At 42.5% G+C, this 26,520-nt stretch overlaps 1 protein-coding gene across 1 annotated transcript in view; it reads right to left on the minus strand.

The window, feature by feature from the left end:
* Positions 1-2,678: 2,678 nt before the first annotated feature.
* The window catches only part of CAPN8 (calpain 8), a 42,424-nt gene continuing 18,582 nt past the window's right edge, over positions 2,679-26,520 (minus strand). The window contains exons 6-21 of the mRNA XM_034764657.1: positions 25,624-25,707; positions 24,758-24,843; positions 23,257-23,331; positions 21,757-21,917; positions 20,482-20,639; positions 18,485-18,496; positions 16,045-16,256; positions 14,391-14,427; positions 13,668-13,733; positions 12,688-12,745; positions 11,687-11,751; positions 10,009-10,077; positions 6,545-6,623; positions 5,698-5,814; positions 3,785-3,843; positions 2,679-2,914 (exon numbers count right to left, since the gene is read on the minus strand). Of these exons, the coding sequence (XP_034620548.1) occupies positions 2,891-2,914; positions 3,785-3,843; positions 5,698-5,814; positions 6,545-6,623; positions 10,009-10,077; positions 11,687-11,751; positions 12,688-12,745; positions 13,668-13,733; positions 14,391-14,427; positions 16,045-16,256; positions 18,485-18,496; positions 20,482-20,639; positions 21,757-21,917; positions 23,257-23,331; positions 24,758-24,843; positions 25,624-25,707 (1,362 nt within the window). The 3' untranslated portion in view covers positions 2,679-2,890. The remainder of the gene's footprint in view (positions 2,915-3,784; positions 3,844-5,697; positions 5,815-6,544; positions 6,624-10,008; positions 10,078-11,686; positions 11,752-12,687; positions 12,746-13,667; positions 13,734-14,390; positions 14,428-16,044; positions 16,257-18,484; positions 18,497-20,481; positions 20,640-21,756; positions 21,918-23,256; positions 23,332-24,757; positions 24,844-25,623; positions 25,708-26,520) is intronic.

A 26,520-nucleotide genomic window follows, 5' to 3' on the forward strand; every position in this document is an offset into this window, starting at 1 on the left:
GCACTCTGCCCAGCCTGGAAAGGTGAGTGAAAGACACAGAGAGCCACTGTGATAGGTAGGAGATATATTGAAATGGGGCATTTTGCCTGAGAAGAGGGGAGGGGCAGGAGGAGCATCCAGTGGATTTCGATTTGATTTACCCAGTCCTGTTGCGAGACACCTCTGTGCTCATGCGTAATTGGACTAAATTGATGACTAGCAGATGTGAGCAGAAAGCTAATCCAGAGCTGCATGCGGTTAGCTTACTGTGCTGCATGGCTGGTAAGGAATTGTGGGACATACTCAGGATGCTGTGCTGGGGGGAGGTGTTCGTTTGGCTCAACTGGCCGAGAGCACTTGCTGGACAGAACTAGGGCCATCCCTGACTTCTCTCTGTTTAGACACGCAGGTGCATGCAGATTATTATGCTGTTTTGAGAGGGATAGTAGCACCATCAAAAATCTCCGGCCACGTCAGACAGTTGTCACTATGCTGCACATCACAGCCAATCAGATCTCCAGGGATGGAAGAGAAAGACCTGAGACCCCCTTGCTCCAAAAACTCAGACCCTGCTACTTGAGCTAGAGGGGGAAAAAAATTGGTTACTGGTATAGGGTCTATGATACTTCAGTGAGCAGTTCATATGCATCCACTAGAGGGTAGTGGGGCAGCTGGATCCAGCACCACCTGGTTTTGGTTGCATCCATTATGCTGGGAATTGAAGTCTGGAGGGACAGCTGAGCATTAGAGGTTATCACAGCAAAGAATTCTGTGAAGGGGCCAGAAGATACCAACAGTTCCCTTCCCACTGAAGAGGGAGAGCTGATGAGAGGGTCTGTTAAATGGCCATGCGAGGCCAGAAGGCTGAAGAAGAAACCCCAGGAAGGGGAAGCTTGTTTAGTCTGGATTTTGTTATTTATTTGGACTTTTGCTCCTGGACTTCTAAGAAAGCCTGAAGACAGCATGCCCAAGGAAGGGATGTTTGGCTGGAGAGCCAGATCCTGATACGCAACAGACTGTGTAAATCCTTCTGGGTCATGAGGGAAGTATCTTGGAAGAGGTGAAGGAGGTGGCCTTGGGGCAAAGAAGCTGAGAGGGTTTGAGCCTTAAATCAGTCATCCACTTCTTTTTCAAGGCCCAAGGCTCGACCTCCCAATAATGAGTGGGCAGGAGCTCCCCTTTCATTCCCTCTGCATGAAGGTGGGAGCTTGTCGCATAGACACATATAGCCAGGTCATTACAGTCCCTGTAGTTACAGTGAGACCCCTTAATTGCCAAAGGGACTGCTGGGTAGCTACAGTGTATAACACACTGCAATTAATAGAGAGGAACTCTCTTGAGGCCAGAGATTTTACTGGACCTTAGAGAAGGTGCCCACCCTTCCCAGCTGACCCTTAGCACGGGTTTCACTGTACATCACAGTTTTCATCTGCAAGGATCCCACAGCATTTTATAATCCAAGGGTAAAATGTTCCATTCTTACATACCAAGCAGCTCACTAAATGCTAATTTTGCCCTTATTGTGTTCCCATGTCAAACAAATCCTGAATATCGCAGGCAGCAGAGATCCCCACTTCAGTGAGAGAGAAGAATTTTGCCCTGTGCCTACTGTATAAAGTTCATTCACATCACTAAAACACAGCCACCTCTGGGATGGAGCATGGCAGCTATTCTGTGCTAGCAATGCTATAGATCAGCTTTATTAGTGTGCTGACAATTAAGAAAGGGAATGGAAAATAACTTCTCCAAATGAAGCTGCAGAATATAGGCAGGCAGGCAGAATGTAGTTATTCAAACTAGAACTTGGCCAGGACGCTGGAGCTTTCAGAGGATCTTTAATTTAGTGACCAAGAGCCAAACTCACACGGTTCTAAGCAGGAGCAGCTCCACTGATTCTAAAGAAGCTGCATCCTCTGTCACTGCGCTGCATTTGCTTCTGTGTGGGTTGCAGGCCTCAGCTGCAAAAACTGGCACCTCCAGTGATTCCATGTTTGGAAACTTTACCTCCAGCTGAAGTTGCAAACCATCCTGCAGGCGCTTTCAGGTTTCTAGTGTGACGAGCTAACAGGACTGCTTTGCAGGCTGCACACTCCCCTTTTTTACCTATTAAATGTAAATATTTGGTTTTGGACCTGCATGTGGATCACTGACAAGGTTTGTTATCAACCAATGTGCCTACTGAAAGTACGAATCACATCTTTCCTTACCACCTGGCCCTCTCCTTCTCCTACTTGAAAACATACAACAGAGCCATAAAAAGGGCCTTCGGATTCCCTTCTCCTTCTCCTGCTCACTAAAAGTCAAATGACAGCTGCTATCCTCCTTGTTTATTCTCAATCTGGAAGAACCTCAGGTCTTATGTTATAAGAACCTAAATGGAATAGACTAAACCAGATCACTAAACGAAGTCTTAGAGATGGGCCCAAACCAAACTCCTAGATTCAAATGCAGGATGCTTCAGAATCTGATACAAATTTTGTAGCTGACCCTTTCTGTCCAGACCAGCTGTTTGGATCTGAACACTGCTGAATATTGGACTGGAGCTGGAATTTGAATCTAAGTTATGCCCTTTAGGCCTATCTGTGGTAATTGTAATTCATGACATTTCAGCATGACACAAAAATACTCCCCAGGCAGAAAAAAGAAAAGGTTTTTTGTTTGTTTGTTTTTTAAAGTATCATTGCAGTGTTTGTTTTCCAAATGGTAGGGAATCATTTTATTTTTCATTTTGGCTTAAAATAAGTTGCTGGTGATTGAAACAGGATTTTTTTCTCCCTGTAAGAGGGGAGCAGCAGATTGAGAATCACTCAGATACACAGGAAATAAATATCTTCCAAGTTTCCAGACATATGAAAATCACAACATGTTTGCAAGAGTCACTGGGATCTGTACTCAATTCAGATGCAACGGCTCAAACCATTGTGCAACACAGCCACTGTGGGAGGAAGAGAAAAAAGTAGTTAGACTGTCTGGAAGGTCCATTAAATGTCTTTAGTGGAACTAAATATGGGCCCTGAAAGGAAATTATGAATCCAAACACCACCAGACTTTGGGGAAGATTGGATCGGCATCTAATCTCTTTTATGGGGTGAACCAAAACCCACAGATCCAATCGCTCTTGAACTTTGGGGAAGTTCAGAGCTGGGAGCTGGCTTCAAACTTTGCAAATGGGCCTCTCTCTCGGGACAAGAGAATGCTACAAAAAGAGATGCATGATCTTTTTAAAAAATCTTGGAGCCAGATTCCTCCCACATCTTAACAGGATATGATGAACTGCCACTGGAATCACAGTGGGGGACTCCCATTCATCCCTCCATTTGGATTTGCCCTGCAGAGGAAGGACGGGCCTCATTACTTTTGCACAAACTTTGATTTGAACAATGAAAACCCTCATAAAAAAAAAAAAAAAAGACATGAAATCTTAGTTCACCCTCTGCCTGTGCAAGAATTGTTCCCTGCTGTGCATTTTCTAGTGCTTTGCTCCACTTTGAAAGAAGAGAATGAAAATACCCATAAGGATATCATCTCCTAGACAAATAGAGGCATTTTGAATAAATTCTCTCACTGTATGTGTGATAAGTGTTCATTCTCTGGAAGAACAACTATTGGCTTAGGAAGGATTTTAGTAAGAGCTTTTTGTCTGAAAATCTCTCTTCCACTGTGGAATCTTCAGTAAGTCTCTTGTTTGAATCGCTATGACATTTGTTTATAAAGCTCATAATGGATTTCCTGAGGAAATATGTTTTAATTGTGACCAGTCATTGCACAGTTTAACCATAGAGTAGTTTGATGTAACTAGCCTTACCTCAGCCAAAGAGAGCTGGATGACTCCATTCTTGTCTTTGTCTAGGAGCTGGAACATTTCTGAAGAACAAAAGAAGGGAAGAAATAAAATATAAGTAACACAGTGTCTGACAAAATATGGAGGCCTCCTATCGTGGCCTTTTCAAATGTGGATTCAGGGGCAAATTCTGAGTCACAATTGGGTGGGAGCATTACAAACTATTTCCCTCCCTTCCTCTTAAGTATCATTCATAAGCCACTGCATGGGATAGTATATCAGGCAGGACCCACTATGACACATTCTGTGTTCAGAACAGGACAGCCACAAACTGGCCATTTCACATGATATGTAGGGATGCACCCATGAATGTGAGATCTGACCCAGGCCTAGATAAGGTAAAGTATATCACTAGTGTGAGATGTTTAGTGTGGGGGCAGAGCACTGGAAACATAGTGCACGTGATTATAAATCATAGGAGGATTAAGAAAAGTGTTTCACCATCTTGGAAGAATCCCCAATGGTCAGTCAAATGGAACAGTTAACATTAGACGGCATTCATTCAAAAGAGTAAATGAGTTCTCCACTTTTGTCAGCCCATCTCTATTAGCAATCCGCAAAAGAATCAGACTGTCCTTGATCTAGTATTATACTGGGTGTTTCTTCAGAATTTACAAATGGAGGTTAGATGGCTCCTTTTCCTCTCTCCCATAATCCTATAGTACAACAATCTAAGTGGTTGATTAGATACAAAATCTGATTTTATAGCCATACAAACCCATGAAACTCCTTCACTGCCCCCAAACAAAAGCATATTCTAGATTTCCACCGTCTTCTCAATGTGAACATTGAGTTTATTTTTAATGAACCAAGTCTCGGTACAAGAGAATAATCTGCATCCTTGACCCTTTTACAGACAAAGAGCTTTGAACTGGTGCTGGGCAAACCTTAAAAGGGTTCAGAGGTTCATTTGAGATAAATGGCACCCAGAAATCATTTTAACAAGTTAGAGAAGTTGGTTTGGTTTCGGTTTGACTTTAAGGTGAAGATTTGGGCCAGTTCTTATTTTTATTGGAACAGCTTTCACCTTCCCCATTTTAAAGCTCTGCCATTCTCAGAACTCATTGGAGTTGCTAAATACAGTGTGGACTAGAGAACTGAGGAAAGGGCAGGCCATGGTGGAAAGCCTCCAGCCTGGATACATTTGGTTAGCTGAGCTAGGGATTCCTAACTCCTATTCCCAGTTCTGCCCAGTGGCTTGCTGGTTGGCTTGAGGCAAGTCTCTTAACCTCTCTGTGCCTTCCTTTCTTCACTTCTGAAATAGGGCTAATGAGGGTGCTGTGAAGATTAAAGAGTTATGGCTTGCAAAGCTCAGAGGGACAGATTTTTAAAGATATAAAGTGCCTAAAGGTGCAGATAGGTGCCTAGTGAGATTTTTCAAGACAGCCTAGGCACCTAACTCCCATTGAAAACCCCACTAGGCACCCATCTACATCTTTAGGGACCTAGTGCCTTTAAAAATGTGTCTGTAAGTGCTAATTTATGGCTAGATTGCACAAGCCTTACTCATGTGGTTGAGTATTTACTAACACAAATAGTCAGTGAAGCCAGTGACCTACTTGCATAAGTAGGAAATTCTTCCAGGGTGAGTAAGTGCTCCACAATCTAGTCCATGACTATTGTCTAGAAGAAAGATGATTAAGGTTTGGATCTGGACTGAATTCCTCCAGCTTTTGTCTGGGGCCTTCTCTATTGGTTTGCGAAGCAGATCCAGTTTTGCTGGCTCCCTTACACTTCCACACAGTGCTCTGCACTCAGCACTCCAATTTAAACAAAAATACCAAGCACTGAACAAACGTCCCCTCCCTTCCCCTCCCCTCCTCCCGCCCCCCAATGCTCAGCAGTTCTGCTCAGTGGCTGCGAAAGAAGGAACTTACTGAAGAGGGTCTCTAGGCGGATCATGCAGGCCACAAAGCCATCAAAGTCAATGGTCATCTTGCTGCAGGCATAGCGGTGAGCAATGATGTTTTGCACCTTATTGTTGAGAGTGAAACCTGAAAGCACAGAAATCACTCAAGCAGCAGTTACATACACTCTTTAACGCAGGTTGCACATGGAATTTTGCAGCTGCAGAAAGACGTGGCTGAAGGATTATGGGCTATTCCCCCTAAAACAGTTGTTGGTCTCCATTATCTCTACTGTGTATTCTCCTTTCTATAGCCCATTATGCTATGGTGAAGACAGGCGTAATTCTCCTTCCCAAAGCCTTGACAAATTGCATATGTTCCACTTGTTCTGCAGAGTTCCTTAGCCCTATATTCCCGCGATAAGCACCTAATTAATAAGACTTACTGCACTCCTGGGGCCCCAGCCAAACAGCAGCAATTGCAGCAGAGTCCATTACCTACATAACACACAGGCATTGAGTTTTCGGGCTTGATTTAGGCTCATGTTAATGAGATGTCTGCTGGCCTAATCCAGAGCGCAGGGACCCAACCACAGAAAGTCCACCAAGAAAGAGTTTGCAGAGATACAAATCATCCACAGAAAAACTGCTCCTGCAGGGGGTCCAGAGCTGGCCAGCACCACCCCAGAAGTGGACAGTATGGCCAGGGGATATATATATATGGAGATCAGGAGGAGAGAGGCGAGTCAATGATGTCACCATGATTATGAGGCTAGGAGGCAGGAGGGATAGTGGACTAGTCAGAATACCTTAATATTTTCATTTTTTTAAAATACGGAATACCACATTAGGGCATCCTTTCTACACAGGATATTTACCTGCTTCCTTGAGGGCATTTCGCATCTCATGAGCATCTATGGTACCAGAATAGTTAGTATCCACTTTCTTATAGATCTCCTGCAGCAGAAGAAAGAGGAAGTTAGCCTGTTAAGAGCCCTATCTGACTGGCTGGGAGATACATTGCTACTGCCAGCCAATGCATCTTTTCTCTGAAAGCGTTAATGACTGAAGGAAAAATTTCAATTAGCTAATGGCAAACTGTGCCCTGGGAAACCATTCCCAGTGGTCTGGCAGCTTGCCTGTCGACATGTTGTGCTGTGGCAAATAGGCCCTTGAGGAATATCCCTCTCATTTAGCAAACACTGTAATATGCAACTTCCATTTGGGTTAGCACTTCAAAAGAAACAACAGGCCGTTCTCACAGCCAATTGATCCGCTAGCCGGCTCTCGCTGAGTAATTAGAAACTATTCTGGCTTGTAGCTCAGAGGGGAAACTGGGCTTGGGGCATGTTTTCATTTACACAGGTCATCTAATCATTGCATGCCGGTGATCAGAATGTATCCAACCTGTGAGGATCTGAGCACCTCCTCCTTGGCTTCAGTGGGAAAGGAGGGAGCTGTGCCCTTAACAGGAGCAGGCCTGTAATGGGACCATCCCAAAAGCTTATCTTCAAGGGGCATTGTCAAGTAGATTAGGTTCAAACTTTGGCCTTCTTTAAATGAACTCTACAGAAAATCCTCTGGATATTAAATTCTCTATAAGAAAAAAAAATGCACTTTCATGGAGACTGTGACACTGCACCCCATATTCGTCAAAGTAATATTATTATGATATAATTATGATGCATTTTGTACAAGATAAGTCATGTGAGGTGTGATTGGAAAAGTTATGATTTGCTGAATAATATTATCCTGTATGTATGCATGTATCATTTTTGTATCTGAAGTTATGAATACAGTAACTCCTCACTTAAAGTCAGCTCGGTTAACAAAGTTTCGTTGTTATGTTGCTGATCAATTACAGAACATGCTTGTTTAAAGATGCGCAATGCTCCCTTATAATGTCGTTTGGCATCAGCCTGCTTTGTCCACTGCTTGCAGAAAGAGCAACCCATTGGAGCTAGCTGGTGGGGGCTTGGAACCAGGGTGGACTGGCAGCCCCCCCCCATCAGCTCCCCGCTCCCCTAAGTTCCCTGTGCAGCAACTGCCTAGCAGGCTATCAATTGCCGGGCAGTTCAGCTGTCCCTCCACCCACTGCCATGTGCTGCTCCTGCCCTCTGCCTTGGAGCTGCTCCCAGAGACTCCTGCTTGCTGTGCGGTGGGGGGGGGGGACGGAGAAAGAGGGGTGCTAATGTCAGGGTGTCCCCCTCCCCCCGCTCCTGCCTCCCCCAGCTCTACCTCATCTCCACAAAGCAGGGGGGACACACGACAGGGCTCAGGAGGGAGGGAGCTTGCTGGCAGCAGCTGCTGTTTCAACTTGCTGATCTACTTTAAAAGGCAGAGTACTTAGAGTGGGTCAGCATACTTAAAGGGGCAATGCACATCTCTCTCTCACACACAGGGTGTGTGTCTCTGTCTCTCTCTTCCATGCTGTCTCCCCTCCCTCCATTCATGCTGCCTTGTAGAGTGTTAGGCTACATTAACAACAATGTGTTAACTCTTGAGGGCTCAACCAAGTGTTAGCTCATCACTTAGCAGTAAGGCATTCCCTGGGAAATATCCCACCCTCGGTCTTCACCACCTCAACCAAGCTTCACAATCATCATTGCTATGTACAATGTCTGGAGAAATTTTTTTCTCTGGAACCTAACCTAATTCTTATGGGGAAATTGGATTTGCTTAACATTGTTTCGCTTAAAATAGCATTTTTCAGGAACATAACTACAACGTTAAGTGAGGAGTTACTGTATTGACTATGTATCTGTATTTCAAATGTAGAAACACCAGGGTGTATAGGCAAGATGCTTTCAGTCTAGATAGTGGGTGGGAAAGGGCCTATTCAGGTAATGGGCCATTAGGAAAAAACAATAAGCCTTAGGAAAAGCTTATCCATTACGGGGTGAGCCTCCCTGAGAACGCTCCAGACAGCCTGTAAGTAATGGTTGCTATAACTCAGCAAGGTATGCAAGGGCCTGTGACCAGGCCATGTGACTCTGGACTCCAGCTTGGAATGTCCTTGTTTTTCCACAAATTGGTCTGGGAACCAAGCTTTGAAACAAAGAATTCCCGCCGTATGCTAAAGCTATATAAGGCAGGGAGTGACATCATCATTGTTCTTCACTTCCCACACAAGAGGACTCCTGCAAACACCTGGGGAACAAAGACTGAACTGGGGGAAGTGCTGGATCCAGGCTAAAGTGATTTCTAGCCTGTGTATGGAAACCTGAGAAACCCAAGCTGCAAAGCAAATGCAGCTTGTACCTTGAGAATCTGCCAGACTGCTGGTATCATCAGTCAGGGTGAGAAACTGCTAATTCATAGTCAATCTAACTAGTGTGCTAAACTTAGTTTGCTTTTTTTGTTTATTTGCTAGGTAATCTGCTTTGATCTGTTTGCTATCACTTAGCTACTTAAAATCCATCTTTTGTAGTTAATACATTTATTTTATGTTTTAATCTAAACCAGTGAGTTTGGCGTGAAATGCGTGGGAATCTTTGCTCAGAGGGGCTGTTGCATTTCCTCTCCGCATTGAGGGGGAGGTAAACAGGAAAATACATTCGTACTGGTTGGGGTTTGGGACCAGGGCAGGACGGTACAGCTCTGGTCTCCTAGGCTGAGAAGCTGGTGGACATTTTGGCTGTAGCCTCTCTATTGTTGGTTCATGCAGTGGCTGGTCAGAGAGCCTGCCTGTAACTGCAGCTGGGTGTGTTCATACCTGTGAGTATGCTGGTGGAAGTGTAAGACCGGGAACATGTCTGCAGCTTGTCACAGCAGCACAGTGTGAGAGGGAGCCCAGGCTGGTGGGTCAGAGGGCTCAGTGGTACCCTAGTTCCAGGGGGAACCCTTCACAGAGACATTTACCAAAAAACCCAAACAATACCTATTTTGGTCAGCCCTGCAAAAATAGAAGTGCTTTGTATTCTGTTGCAGCAGTTAACTAACAAACTCTATTCCAAAGCAGGTATTAGTGACCTTGGTGCACAAGTAATTATGTTACACAGCAAAACAACAGAGCCATGTTCATTTCAGCTGTATTAAAATATAAGAGGTGGGGATGAATTCATGTTTGCCTAGCAGGTAGGAATGAAATCACCAAGCAAAGCGAGTTGTTCAAGCTTCTGAGAAAGTGTTATAAAATATAGAGTGGTGGGCTGAGTTGGAAGAGGAATTGACTCTCTCTTTAAATCAGAAATGCATCTGAACTAGAGCCCTGATCAAAACTCCAAACATAAGGGGAAATTGGGACCTGTTTCTGACCTTGGTGGCTTGGACCCATCTCTGTTTAAATCTGTATTTCACAGAGCTAGCTGTGGGCAGGGAAACAATGAAATAAGTTAGTTACCAAATATTTTTGAATCTTCAGCCAAAGTATCTTGAATTCTACAAGTCCCAAGGTGCCAGTCCCATCAGTCTGGGTATGTTAAGGTCTGGTTCAAATTCAGAATGGATCAGTTTCTACTCATATCAAAGAGGAAGAGTAACCAGCACTGATACAAATAAATGACCCATTGCAATGTAGTGTACTATTCATAGTAGTTTTCATTTGTAATCCGCCCATTGGAGAGACACTTGCAGTTTTAAGGTTGCTTAGCTAAGGGTGTGCCAAGAATTCCTGGGCTATCTGCAGTACTGTATTGGATTGTTAAAAGGTACTACACCTATTAGATTACACTCCCATTTCATACACAGAGGAGTAACCCAATACTTAAAGCTCTTTTTTAATAGACAAAGTGATTGACCTTACATTGGGCACTCAGAGGCTGCCCTGATCTATGCTGATTACCCCTGTGCTGAGCCAAGGTCATGCTGGGTTCAGCTAACATGAACACCCAGTATGATGCTGTGGCCAAAAGAGCTTACAAGATTGTGGGTTGCATAAACAGGGGACTTTCCAGTTGGAGTAAAGAGGTTATTTTACCTCTGTATTTGGCACTGGTATGACCCCTGCTGGAATATTTTGTCCAGTTCTGGCCCCCATAATTCAAGAAGGATGTTGGTAAATTGGAGAGGATTCAGAGAAGAGCCATGAGAACGATTAAAGGATTAGAAAACCTGCTTTCTAGCAATAGACTCAAGTTGCTCAATCTGTTTATCTTAACAAAGTGAAGGTTAAAGGGTAACTTGATTACAGTCTCCTTGGCTCTTCAGTCTAGCAGAGAAAGGTGTAACACAATCCAATGGCTGGAAGCTGAAGCCAGACAAATTCAGACTGGAAATAAGGCATACATTTGTAACAGTGACAGTAATTAACCATTGGAACAATTTACCAAGTGTTGTGGTGGATTCTCCATCACTGACCATTTTTAAATCAATTTTTTAAATCTTGCAGCTCCCATTAGCCGGGAATGGCGAACCGTGGCCACTGGGAGCTGCGGGTGGCCGTGCCTGCGAACGGGTCAATGTAAACAAACCGTCTCGCGGCCTGCCAGCAGATTACCCTGACGGGCCGCGTGCGGGCCGCAGGTTGCCCACCACTGTCCTAACCCTAGTCCTCTGGCCATGTGAGGTTCATCTCTCACAGGAGGCATGCAATGGGACATGGGTATACAAAGCCTTTCCCCATCACATAGTTCCTCTGATCTTTCTCTGCACCTTTAGGGCTACACTGTGTAAAGGGAGAAGATGATATGGCCCTGCAGAAGGAAGTTCCCATTGTGTATAACAACCATCGCACGGCTACCAAGCACACTGGGTGTGTCTACCGTGAGCTCCCATTGCTGCACTAGGTATATTCAGGCAGAATGCCCTTGCAGTGCTGCAGAGCAGACCAGCTATGTCTAAAGAAAACATTAACAGATGAGAGCCGCAAAGCAGGGGTGGTGAAGGTCTGGCCACGTAAGGGTTAACGTCTGTGCCACACTGTGCTGACAGAGCTACTTTTCTGAGTTTTATGCCTACAGCAACTGAAGACAGATGCACTGGGAAAATGGGAAGTGTAAATCTAGCCTTATCTAGTCAAAATTCTTCGCCAGGGAGATCTAGGAACTTCAGAGAACAGTGAAGTGACATTTAAAGGATACATCTAAGAGACTGATCATCTCTCTGCAGGTGTTTATGTTGAATCCATCACTTTTAATGTCTGCCCCTGAACAAAAAACAGTCAAATACTTTAGACAAATATTTTCTGCAGCCCACAGAAATACAGTCCACCCACAGTCAGCATCTGCTATTAGGGCAAATACACTTTCATTGCTACTAACATTTCTCCCAATTTATTTAAAAAACAAAGTGAATATTTAGTACAGGCAAAAGGGTTTGGATTAAAAATACCAGAGAGGAAAGGCCCGTTTATCCACAGAACATATACAGCATGAGCAGTTGCAGTACATGCTTTTCCCAAACTGCTCTGCCAAGGATCTATGCTGCATCCATTTAAAGAAAGAGAGAGCTTCTGTGTTTGCACTGAACAAGACTGATCCTTTTGTAATCAATGTAGATTACACAGAATACACTATAGTGAACTGGGTAGGGTGTATGTGCAGATGCCCTCTCCTGGTAGAACTGGAGTTGCACATTCTGTCATAAATCCTGTACTGCTAATAGAGATTCTCCTTAGCTCGTGTGGTAGAGGATTGTGCTTTTGGAGCAGGAGGAGCTGAGTTACATCTTTGTTGTCAATACAGGGTTCCAGGAGGCCATGCTGTGCCACACAGCAACACCTCTGGAGTCCTCCTGAGGGATGGATTTCAGACAAGTACCTATACAGTTTGTTAGGCTGGATCCAAATGTAGAAACACACAGTGAGTGAGACCCGGTCACTTCTCCCAGGGTGAGTCCTGACCTCTCTATTCAAACTCCACATTCCAGTCCCATTATTCTGAAGTGACAGTTATCTTACAGAAACATTCATTACCCCAAATTGATCCCAGCAGTTTTCCTTTCACATTATTACTTGTTCACGTGATATCAGAAATGGCCATGGCACAGAAATTCATTGTGAACCAAAGAGAGATCCTGTATGTCTTACTTGCAGCATCTGCCTACCAGCCTTGCTGAGGGTGAAACTTCTAATGTCACTTACTCTTTGTTAACACCCTATTCAGAACAGTTTGAAGTTCATTTGCAGTCATTTCACAGTCCTGGAAACAGAAAATAAACATATTTCAGGTGATAACATGATAAACATTTAGAACAAACCAACTGTGCATTCATTCACTGCAATACCCCTACAGACAACTCCACTTCTAATCCTTATCTTAAGGCATGGGGCTCTAATGCTTGATCTACACTAGACCTTACAGCAACACAGCTGTACCGCTGCAGCTGCGCCACTATAAGATATCTCAGGTACCACTGTGTGAGAACCCACTAAATGCGACATGTCTACTAGCAACCACGGTCTCGGTTCCTCAACTAAAGAGATTCAGAAATGCATCCAGACTTATGGAAACTGAAAGGGAAGCAGCTGAAATTCACCCATCACAACTCAAACAAGCTTCTGTGACTAAAAATGATGCTTTCGCACTTCAAATTGGCCCCAGGTATTTACTCCTTAAGAGCAAATCCAATGTGACAGCTACAAGCTAGTTTGTGCAGCAGAATCCTGCAGATGCTAAGGTCTTCTATGCAGTAATTAGGAGAGAGTGCAATACTACCCTCCAGCTAACAGATTCCTGAGTCGAGCAACTTCTAACCAAGAACCAGGAATATAGTGCTAATAGCCATTAGTACAACACTCCAAATTATGCACCAGCACTAAGTCGCTGACTCCCCAGATAATTTATATCACCACATAGTAACATCACTCACTTCCACCATTCTTAAAGGGATGCTACACCTTGAGAGAATCACATTCTGCACCAATAAGAGGAATAACGTAGTACAGCTGTTCTGTTGTAAGGTACATTAAATTGGACCAAAATGGTAGCTGTGAGTTAATAAAAGGGGAAATCCATTCTATTCTTCGGAAGACTAGATAAACAAGAGAATTGGTACTCAAGATAGTTTTCTAACTCTGTACTAAGATTTCACTGTCTTTTTCTCCCTCTTTAAACCACTCACCTCTCCAGAAAGCTTCTGAAACAGGCTCTTGAACTCCTTATCTATGCCCTTGTCATCAACATGAGGCTAAAGGGAAGAGATAACCAATAATGTGGTTTATTATACTAGACACAGGTGCCAGGAAATGGGTGGGTGTGTTTGAAATTGCGAAACAAAATAATCTCCTAAATAAATGGTTTAATTCCAGTTGGAAGACGAGCAGGGTTCCAGAGCTCGGGTTCAAGCCCAAGCCTGAATGTCTACACAGCAATTTTATAGCCCCACAGCCTGACCTAAGTCAGCTGACTTGAGCCAGCTGCAGATGTTTAACTGCTGTGTATAAGACTCTGATTGGAAAGGACTCTTGTGTTATCAAATTAGGATCACAAAATAGATGTGGAGAAAATTGTGTTGAGACTGTCTATAGCAATTATACAGTTCCTTGGAGGTCTGCTTTTGAGATGTATTTTGAGATTATTCTTCTTTATGGAAAGGATCACACTATACCATGGTATTATATTGTCCTTGCGTATATGTATTCTGAACTGATACACTACGGCTCCAAAAATGCACATGGAACCTGTAAGCCAGATTGATAGGAAAAGGAGGTTTTCAATTACAGGGCTTCTTTACACGAGTATGGTTAAATACTCTGATATCAGCTCAAGCCAACAGCAACAAAATCCCAAATCAAATGTCTGCTTGCCCAAGAAGCTGTTCATTTAGACCTAACTATGCATTTACCTCATATGGTTTTGCAGCCACTACATCACCAATTTCCCTGAGGAAAAAAAATAAAGAAATGACCAGTCTAGCATTGGCCTATAAAATACTTTACAAAGCAATGGATTCTTGTATAGCACTATGGTCTCTAACATGATAACTTGAGCTTTTCTGTCTGCAATAGTCCTACCTCAGCACACATAACACCACTACATTTTTAAATCCAGCACTGCTTCCATGTACACCAGATGACCTGTTCTCTTGACGTGTATTCAGCCTCTCCAGCCTTTTCCTTCTACTGGCCACTTTGTATGATATTTACGCTTGAAGACCATTTCCTCCCCCATAATTCTGATCCTTTCTCTGAAAACATCTGCTCAATGTGCAATGGCAGTCAAAAAAGCTAACAGAATATTAGGAACCATTAAGAAAGGGATAGATAATAAAACAGAGAATATCATAATGCCACTATCTAAATCCATGGTACACCCACACCTTGAATACTGTGTGTAGTTCTTATCACCCCATCTCAAAAAAGATATATTGGAATTGGAAAAGGTGGAGAAGGGCAACAAAAATAATTAAGGGTATGGAACAGCTTCTGTATAAAGAGAGATTAAAAAGACTGGGACTTTTCAGCTTGGAAAAGAGACAACTTATCGGGGATATGATAGAGGTCTATAAAATTGTTATTTACTTTCTCCACACCACTCATGAAGTGTTATTTACTCCTTCACATAACACAAAAACCAGGGTTACCCAATGAAATTAATAGGCAGCAGGTTTAAAACAAACAAAAGGAAGTACTTCTTCACACAACACACAGTCAACTTTTGGAACTCCTTGCCACTGGATGTTGTGAAGGCCAAGACTATAACAGGGCTCAAAAAAGAATAAGTTCATGGCGTATAGGTCCATCAATGGCTATTAGCCAAGATGGTCAGGGATGCAACTCCATGCTCTGAGTGAACCTTAACCCTGATTGCCAGAAGCTGGGAGTGGATGACAGGGGCTGGATCACTCGATAATTGCCTACTCTGTTCATTCCCTCTGGGGCACCTGGCATTGGCCACTGTCGGAAGACAGGATACTGCAGTAGATGGACCTTTGATCTGACACAATATAGCTGTTCTTATGTTTCCCAGGGCAGTTTTTGACAAAGAACTTTTACTCTGTAGACCGCAGGTGGTGTTCAGATACTACAGTAGTGGGTGCACTAGAACATAGTTGACGACCCATTGCTCTATAAATGTGGGCTGGAGCACCCACAGAAAAAAAATAGTGGGTGCTCAGCGCCCACTGGTGGGCCCTGCCAATCAGCTCCTTCCCCTCCCCCGCAACACCTCCTACCCACTGCAGATCAGCTGTTCAGCGGCAGGCAGGAGGCGCTGGGGGAGGGGGTGGAACAGGGTGGGAAGAAGCGGGGTGGGGTGGACCTTGGAGGAGGGGGTGGAGTGGGGGTCAGGCCTGGGGCAGAGTGGGGGTCGAGCATCCCCAGAGAAATGAGAAAGTCAGTGCCTGTGTGTGGCTGTATTGACTTTGTGACACAAGTAGCCCTTGAGTTGGGGGCCTTCATGGTTCAACTCTCAAGACTTCCATGTAGTGTGGAACATTCCACCTTGTTCCTTGCATGCCTCACCTTGAGCAGAGAGAGAATTATGAAGAAGATACATACTGAGCTTTAGCTGGTTTCTCAGAGAAAACTCGAAGGCAGAACTCTCCATCTTTGAAAGGCTCAAATGTGGATGGCACAATGAGGTACTCTCCTTGGGGCAGTTTGAGACGGCCAGAGACTTCGCGCAGGTTAACGTAGGTGTCAGACCGGGCTGCTGGTCGGTGGGTTGTGAAGAAATCTCGGCTCAGATGGATATCTGTCTGATTTTGCAGCTGGCAACAATAATATTCTATTAAAAATCAACTGGCTAAAGTCACCAGAGAGCCTAATTTCCCTGGTTCTATTTCATTGTTTAAAAGCCATCCTCAGAACTTTATGCTACCTGGAAGCAATATAACCTCTGAGTGTGGGTGAGGGAGACAAGCACAAATGTTCTGCCATATCAATATAATAAACAAACCCAGCACAACAGGCTGAACAACAGAAAAGGGACGGTGCTTAACTCTAGCAGGATCAAACTTTTTATATGCCTCTATAAGGTCTGTGAGACAATAGCAAATAGTACCATGTTAATGTGGACTCAGAGCTGGACAAATTATTTATTGTGAATAAGTTGTTCCATTAATTTAGCACTTTTTCTTTTCATGAATTGTTCGTGAAACTACTTTGATTTTTACAAATTTATTCAGCCTATGGGGTATTTGCGAACTGTTCACTTTGACTATTCATGGCATGTGATTGGTCACCTAAGTCACATAGGGCTGGAGACAAAACCCCATGAGAGTGTTCATATATAGCAACAAGGGACACAAATATGAACAAACCAAATGGCCATTCAGAATTCACACAGATGTTTGTTAGCATTGCAGCTCTAGCAGCCATGTAGTGTGGCTAACTCTCCGATTTCTTCAGTCACCCTGTTTCACCAGCCTCACAGCCCTATCGTCTATTCCTTGCTTCTGACAGTATCCATAATCCAAAACTGTGAATGGATGCAGGTTGTCCTTCAGCAACACTACAAACAGAATGTTCTTTTTATTGGCTATGTTATGTGAGCTATGAGCTGCTGCAATGGAAACTTCAAGCACCTTCTACCTCTAACGGTAGGCATAAGGATAACATGGCTTGAGGTTTTCAAAGCCAGTGAGGGGATTTAGCCACACAACTCCCATTAATTTCAATGGGAAATGTGTGGCTAATCCCCTAGTTGTTTTGAAAATCCCACTCAACATTTCCATGACTGATAATCTGGTTACATTTTACATAGTTTATTAAGCAAATTAGCCACTCATACCTGAACATCGGAATTAAAATAAGATCCCAGTGCTAAATACACCTTTAGAAATCCCATTCAACTTACCTTTACTTCACAAACTTTTCCTTCAAAATGTGTGACTCATCAAGGCAATGATACAAGAAAGGTGGAGAATGTTTGACAGGGGGTGTGCAGAATGCTTTACTGATAGTGTTTCTGGCTTGATTATAAAGCCAGGTCACAGAGTAAATGTGCTGAACTCATTTGGAAAGGTGATCAGTTGTAACTTCTTATATAAAAAATACTATATTTAACAATAATAACCCTTAACACTACAGTATCTTTGTTGAAAACTGTAGAATAATGTGGTGCCTTTTCTCTTTTTTAAAGTAAGGACTGGATTTTGGTATAATCAACAATTCAAACAACTAGATCATTTCTCCCTACTCAGTCTGAAGCTAAGCTACACTGCAATGAAAAATTAAGAAATCAGATTCAGCATTTTTTCAATGTACATGTTCCATTTCCCTTTGTGTCTGAAGCTGTAAACAGAGAGCAGATAATTGGTACATAGCTGCACTTTATGTTATTGGGCAAGAACAAAGGGGATGAAAAACACAGCAAAATTGGCAGCACAGACTGATACAGTCTAGTAACGAATATGACTCTGTCTAGCTCCAAACACCCCTTTGTGGTCCTAATTTTAGAAATGGAAAGTCTCTCTATCTTAACATTGACACTTGATAGAGGACTGGGGAGGTAGAGTTGGATAAATTGATGACATTGTGCCCTTGCCCAGCAAAGAGAGAGAGAGCCACAGAGTTTGATATTTCTTTAAATAATGTAAGCTGGGTTTTCCTCTAAGCAGGAAAGGAAAATCCAGTATGGACCCTGTTCTGCCATAATCTTTACTAGACACATAGATCCAATTCTGATCTTAGTTATCCTAAGATCAGTAGAGGTCAATGGAGTCACTCCATATTTAGACTAGTGTAAATGAGATCAAAATCTGACTGGGAGGAAACCTCATCCTACAATTCCTTGAAAATGGCTATTTAGAAGGTGCAGTGTTTGCCTTCAAATATCAATTTAGTGATTTAAAAAAAACACCCCAGTCACAGGTCTCCTGAAGGTTTGTGGTCAGTTTAGAAGGCACCATGCTTTAAGCAGCAGTTGTATTAAATTCTCAACCCTAACTGGTGATGGTCATCTGAAGGATGGAAGTCTCCAATAGAATGTACATACCTCTTTAGGGACCTGCAAAAGAGATAAGTTAATGAAAGGCGGCTGCTTAGTATCTTCTGTAGTCAGTTGGGTGAAATGTTAACTAATGCCACATTTTATAGACTCAGATAGTTTGTCTTTCATTCCTATTTACAACCATTTAATGCAATTCTAGTCCATGCACAAAGTTCCTACTTGTGCTAGAACTGTTCCAAAGGAAAATTAGCCAAATCCTGAAATTCTTACTCAGAGTCAATGAGAGCTTAGCTCAAAATTGTTTTGAAAATGTATGAGAACAGGCATAAAATCCATTTGTCCGCCATTACCATGATACTGATGAAAAACGTAATCATACTTTAATCACAAGTCAAAACAGATATTTGCCAGAAGGCAAATAGAGTTTTGCAAAGCAGTTTTAATCTGTGTAATTTAGCCCTTGATGAGTTAATAAAATAGGTACAAAGCACTGCTGTAATTTGCACTTATGAATATAGGACATGATTTTCAAAAGCACCCAAGTGATTTGAGAACACAGATTTCAATGGGACTTGTGCTCCCAAGTCACTTAAGTGCTTTGGAAAAATTCACACATAGCCTCTTATAGAATGTCTTTTATGTATAGTTTAGATAGGAGTGCACTGGTTGGAGACTCATACCATATAAAAGTATAAGCCTGTGCACTCAGTTGTAGGAGTTATTACTACTGTAATTGTCTTTCAGTTAGCTTCAGTGACATGACTTATATAAGATTTTACCAGGCAGGTAAGCTTCAGTATGCACATTCTCTTTTCTTGTTATACACATATCTGCTCAGTGTTTTCCTGACTAGAGTAGGTCTTCCTTGGCCATGGTCTCAGCTGGAATAATATCCATCCACAGGCGAAAGAGCCAGTGGCAGCTTGTATCATGGATGAGTGTCAAGGTTAGAGGATTTAGCAGCCCTTCCTTTCAAGATATAGAGTTCATTTGTTAAGAGTTACTAAATCTACCCTAACAAGTCAAAGATTATGAAGTGGGCAGGTGAGTGAGATATCTCCCAAGACAGGAATACACTAAGGCAGAAAGATTGTGTTTTGGTCTGTCTGTGCTGATAGATAAGTATAGACAGCCATTCTTTAATTTGCAAATTCTAGAATGCAAATGGATTGGGTTGCCTGGCATCAAACAGACAGCATGGCAAACACTGAGAGCTAGCTGTGTGCACAGACACTTTGGCACCAGGGAAAACCCTTGCTAGTTTTGTACCATTGCCACATTTTCAGCCCTGAAGAAAAACTATCCCACACATGCAGGAGATAAGGGAAGCAAAACGCACAAGCTACATTAGCAAAAGTTAGTCATTCCCATTAATGACCTTTGCCCATGGGAGTCTACGCTACACTTCATGACATCATATTTGCAGAAAAGCAATGAATGATGGTATCAGTTGGAATTTCAGATTTTTTGTTTTGTTTCCATGGCATCACAGAAGTTAGAGATGGAAAAGTCCTAGTCCCATCTCCTACCTCTACAGGATTGTTCCCTACAGTATATTATCCAACTGTTTACACAGACAGTGGTGATACAAGTGTTATATAAAACCAGAAACCGACAGACCAATACTATGGTAGGTAGTGAAGCTAACACAATTTGCATATTCAAAGAAAAATAATTCAAGCGAACAGCATGAACTAGTGATGGGTCTAAAACGGAACCATTTATCTGGAATCTCCTTCCATTATGAACCAGCACTGTTTAGGCTTTGCAAGAGAAAAGACCTGAATGAGATTTTTGCTAAATTAGCCACCTCCACTTTTGCAACGCTCTCTGTTAGAAATGGAATGGTACAAACCGTGAACCATTTTTCTGAACACTCCCATGCTATGGGGGTCAGATCGAATGAGAGAAGGATTTGAACCATTTCACAAAACCAAAACCTGAATGAGGTGATGCTGAAAAGTCAAAAGCCTCCCTGAGCATTGCCCATCTCTTGAGGAGAGCACAGCATTAAGTAACCCCTTAAAAGGAACTTACTTTACCTGATAGAGAGAATAGCCAATACTGAGTAGAGCTTCCCCCATCTTCTTTTCTCTCCTGCGATTCTTCTGCATCAGGCCCACCAGCACAGTGCTTCCTTCATCATCATCATCTGGCTCATCCAGCTTGATTTTAAACTGAGGATTGGTCCAGTATGTCACTAAAAAAATCCCAAAGGAAAATGAAAGGAAAGAGTGTTTGCTTTCACTGCAGCTGAGGTCATTCTCATGAGAGGTACAGAAATAGCACTTTGGAGAGACCTTCTCTGGGGTTCAGTCAAACCTTTCCATCACATTATATGGTTCCATATTTTCCCAGCTGTGCTGTATATTTATTTATGCAATAACAAATTACAAAGACATCTCCTGGGGAGTAATGACCAGCTGGGAGGAGCCGATGCCGTTAACACCAACCAGTCATTTAGGCCCAGAAAATGTCCTCTCCTGACACTGTTGTTGTTATAGGGCCAAATCCCAGAGGGCTTCTCTTCAGGTTTGACCTGAAAATGCATAACAAATTACAATACTCTTTGTCTCTGCAGTGTTGAATTGTGACTGTATTGTGGTTTCCACAATCCACTGGAGATTAGTCCAGTCAGAAGCATGAGTAGTACAGGCAGGGAAGGTGCATAAAGAAAAGAGACTGTGCAGTGACTTAACTGCTCAAGTGAGGAAAGAAACCCTGATGAGAAAATGAGTCTGAATCAGGTTTTGATTTAGACCACATAGGTTTGGGTTAATATCAACATGTGTAGAAAACAGGTTAAAAAAAAAAAAAAAAACCTAGAGAAGGAACTTCAGATCCAAACCCTTCCGGCTCTTAACTCATTTCTAAGCTTCTGGTTCCAAATTAGAGAGAAAAGGAGACGTGACCTATTTTCTGTATCAGACACTGATGCAGCCCAAGATGGCAGAAATCTCATGAAAATGACTGATCTCACAAGATTCCCAACCAGTCCTGATAATGGAAATCTCTTAATACCAGCTGATCTCATGAGATTTCTGCCATTTTTGGCTGAAATCTCATGAGAGCACTTGCAAGATTTCAACTTCATCAAACCTAAACAGACAGCCCTGATTCAGCCTTGAGCCTAGACCCTGGACTAAACCAATCCAGATCTTTGCTTCACCTCTTTGATCCAACTATAAAAACAGCAGAACAACACCCCATGAAACAACCCACATTGATGCTGCAACAGTGATACAACATGGAACCTGTGTTGGAAGAAACTGTATCTATTTCTTCACCATGCATACAAGTTTCACCTGGGTCTTTACCTGGATAGTTCTGGCAGCCACCAGCAGTAGAACCCCGTCTCCACTGACCACTGAATAAGGTCAGACCCCATTTATGGACCTTGTCACTTGTCAGGGTATCAGGAGTCAAGTTGCAGATCTCAAGCCGTGTAAACTGTCTTTGAAAATCTGAGAATGCCATCCTGACATCAAAGAACGCAAAGAGTCCACAGTGAATTCATGAACTTGGAACACGGCCAGACCCACTGTGAATTGACCCCTTTTCTAATGAGGCAGCAAATGGCAGAACCACAGGAGAATTACCTGAAATTCAGTCTAATTGAACTTTGAAACTAAAGTTGGCTTCTAGGAACCCCAACCACCCCTTTAAGGCAAGAGTTCTCAATGACTAATATTCATTACGGGCTCAATTGTGCCACCACCTTAGTACCCAAATAATTTCCCTGAAATCAGCTATGTGCAGCTATGTGGGGAATGAGATACTACTCAGTGTAAGGGTAACACAATAGGGCCCTGTGAAAAAGCCATACATCCAAATAGTCCCAGAGATTTTTTTTAAAATTGGCTATACTTCCATTGTTGCTGTTTCTTCCACCCTCTGATAGCTCAGCCTGGGTAACATTCACCTCATTCTTACATTAGAAGATAATCAGGTCATGTTGCCAGCTGCCCGAGAGAGCAGGACACACTGTCAACAGATGTTCAAGCACTCTCTTGGGGTCTGATACTATTCCTTGCACTCAGAGACTGATTCTGATTTCACTTCCACTGGCATAAATCAGGTGTAACTCCATCAATGTCAGTGGAATTAACACTGAATAAATCCACAGCAAAGAAAATCTGAATCAGATCCTGGACACACAGCTTTGTCCCTGATTATCCACTGCCTTGCACCTTGTGTAGCTATTTACATTTGTGCAAAGAGGACAACTGCCATTCTAATCGAGGGTAGAGTTCTACAAAGATCAATTCAATATTAACCCATGTAACCAAATACTGGGCTGGATTTTCCACTCACTCCCAGTAAATAGATGTTACCTGAGCTATAAAGCTGAACTTCCTCACTATTATTTAGGCAAAATCCAAGCCTCAAAATATTGAGCATCTGAGCTACATCCTTGCCACCTCATCATGCTATAGAAACCCTAATATACAGGTAATACACCTCTACCCCGATATAATGCTGTCCACGGGAGCCAAAAAATTTTACTGCGTTATAGGTGAAACCGCGTTATATCAAACTTGCTTTGATCCGCCGGAGTGTGCAGCCCCGCCCCCCCCGGAGCGCTGCTTTACCATGTTATATCCTAATTCATGTTATATCGGGTCGCGTTATATCGGGGTAGAGGTGTATTTGAATGGGAAGGGAGATAACAAACAGGCTAATAACTCTCACACATCATGGCTGTGTTAGTAACCCTTTGGATAGTGGTATTTTCTCAACCACCATCCAAAGCAATGCTTACCAGGACATCTCCAAGTACAGTTTCCAAAGGATTAATCCCACTAAATGATTCTTACCAAAACTCTCCATCATCTGCTTGCTTATCCAGAGCCTGTTTTTGTTTGGGATCAATATAATTCCATTCTGGAGCACTGCAGGCAAAACACAAAAGGCAATAAATATAGTAGTTACATTTTACCTTATAACAACTTCAGGAGTTGGAATCTTTCTATAGTTACAGCTGATAAAAGTACATATTTCCTTCAATGACTGGATCCTTTACTCATCCCAAGGGCTGTGCAAAATGCAAATTGACCCAATATACAATTGGAAATTATTTAGACAAGCTGGTCAAAGAATCAGGCTTTACATTTAACTGTATTTGCAGCAAATGAACCTTAAATTTAATCATAACTACAAGATGCAAGAATGCACAGATATGACTAGGACTAACTGGATGAAATTAAGAAAAGACTATCAGGAAATGTTTCTCAGTGTGAGATCTAGTCTAATGTCTAATAGTCTCCCAAGCAGAGTGGTGAAACCTCCATTATTTGGGACATTTTAAAACAAGACTGGAGAAAGAGAGACTAGAAAATATACTGCAGGGAACAATCCTGCACTGCTCACAGGGAAGGACTAAGTATCCAATGCTTCTATTCCATCTCTATCATACTATTATACAGTGGGCCAGATTCTGATCTGATCCCCAAAAAATCTGGAGTAATTCCATTGATTTCAGTGGAGATGATCCACATTAAAACAGGTATAACTGCGATCAGAATATGGCCCTGTAAGTTTATATGAAGCATACTACTTTTAGGGTGAGCAAACCAGATCCAATGAAAACAAGATTCACCCAAAAGCTTTGCTCAAGTTGCACACAAACTCAATGCTATAATTTCAGCCTGCCGGGATAAGAAGCAGATATATCAAAATACTGTGTGAGAAATTATTTTCATGGTATTTCCAACCTGACCAAACCCAAGAAAATCTTAGAAACGTTGTGACCATAGTTCTCATGAGATTCCAGGCCCAGCTTCCAGCCCAGAGCAGTTCAGATGGGTATTCAAATGTTTGGGTCCTTAGCTGAACCCAATCAGAGCCTTTCGAGCTTCTCCAGCAGCAGTCAAACATTGCCCTTTCTTAGGCCTTGTAGTCCCATCAATGTCGGAGTTGCACAGCAATTTGGCCGTATTAGGTTTTCTAGCCATGGAAATTGACTGAATACTACACTGGTATCTCACCAGCATCAGTAGGATACTGGCATGAGGAGAGTCACCTTGCGGAATGACATGGGTCTGACTTTCTTGGCCCTGTTCACAGCAAGAACTACAGACTACTCTCCACAAATAGAGAGCCCTGCCTAGGGCGAGGAGGTAAATCCCATGATGAGAACAGATCAATAGCCAACACTGCTAATTTATTAATAATGCTTTATTTCTGACTAGTATCAATTGATTTAACACCTTTTCCAAATGTGCTTTGTGGCTTATTAACGGCAGATATTACCAATTTAATTTTAAAAGATTCTGGAACACAGTTATGAGAGGGATGCCACAGTATATAACAACCTACTTATCACTCCAGGCTCCGGTCCACTCCACTTCACCCCAGGGATTTCTAATCCTGACTAGCTTCTCTAGGCGCCCACGGTAGTTTACCTGTAGGATCCACAACAAGCAGAGTCTGAGCATTTTGTTAATTTACTCGTTATCCTGTAGTATTTGCTTTTACATCTAGAGAAAAACACAATTTGCACTCTAGTGGGATGGTCAGAGATAAAAAAACCACTAAATGTCTCCCACCCCCACCATCATTTTATTCTCCCCTTCACCACCAACCCAGCCCTACAAAAATAGCATTACTTACAGGCCTAATGGTGAGTCATGCAATAGATGGGTAACATGAAAGGATGAGCATCAGCTACAATACAGCACAAGAGCTGCATTCTCCACAGCATGTGGCATTTCAGAAGATAGTGCAGCAGCATAAATGGTACGAAGTTATTTAGCAGAATCATCTCTATAATCACAATAGCTTGTGATATGTAGGGAAAGCTTGTGAAATGTAAGGTTCAAGTGAGTTTATAATATAGTCTGTTAGTACAATGTAGGTTGCAGGCTATGTTAATTTGCTGAGGAAAACTGGTTGGAATAAAGTCTCCGAGAGGTTATCACCAAGGGGAGAGATATCAAGCTAAAGAACTTTTACAGTCAATCTCTGTCTCTGTGGCTATGAAGATATTAGCAACATTTTCATATGGGTCACACATGGAGAGTCATCAGCAAGTTGTCAAAGGTAGTGTAGTATCGCAAACCCAAAATTATGTTGTGCGTTACACTGGTAAATCATTCTGTGTGATGGTAAGTTTCATCAACACTGTATAGGGCAGGTTTACCCATAGGAAACCTAATAGGTTTAGCCATTATGTATGAGCTTACCTCTTCTGCTCCTGTGAGGGAGTAAGCATGTCCCTTTACCAATTTCTTACTTGTGATAGCCTCAGTTTCAGCTGCACTGGTGATCTAGGACAATAAAAATGCTGTTATATATTGCACACACACACAGCTTTAAAGACCAAATTAATACAGTTGCAGATATCTAAATGGATAATAAAGTATAAAAAATAAAACAATACAAACTGTGTTAAACAGAAATGGATCCAAACCCTGGAGCTCAACTTTGTATCTCCAGAACACCCCAGTTCCAAACACATCTGTGACTTGGGGGAGGGGAGGGGGGGCTGAAATCTGAATCCAAATCCAAACTTTCCCAACTTCAAATATTCAGGTCCAGTCCATTATAGAGAGAAGTTTCAGTTACAAACTTTTATGTGAACTCAGATCCAGAGCTCAGATCTGTTGTTTTGGTCAGAATCCAATAAGTCAATAATAAACTCAGCCTCTGGTGAATATAAAGGGCTCAGTATGCCAAGATTCAGATATACAACACTGACCTTTTTTACTGTGCATCTTACAAAAAAAAAAAAAGTTGAGGGGCAAGAGGAAGAAACTAATTTGAAAGATGTAGGCTTCTTTTAACCTATCTAACCTATCTTTTAACCTTTTAACTGCTGAGACTGCCTATTACAGATGTCAGTGATTTATAGGATTGAGAAATGGAGCCAACTCCAGGTTGTGTGTGGGGAAAAGGGCGAGTGTGGGTCTCAAATGACTGACGTAGAGTACCTCATAATAAAGCATACTTGAAAGGCACCACAGAGTGAATGTAAGACATTCTCAAAGAGTTTGTGTCTGTCTCCTTCTCCCCATTTGGGTGTCTGGGGCTGTAGGCAGGCAGCATTTGAATCCTAACATAGTTAGAATTGCATTTTAGAA

The sequence above is a fragment of the Trachemys scripta genome, chromosome 3 (assembly GCF_013100865.1).
Source record: "Trachemys scripta elegans isolate TJP31775 chromosome 3, CAS_Tse_1.0, whole genome shotgun sequence".
NCBI lineage: Eukaryota > Metazoa > Chordata > Testudines > Emydidae > Trachemys > Trachemys scripta.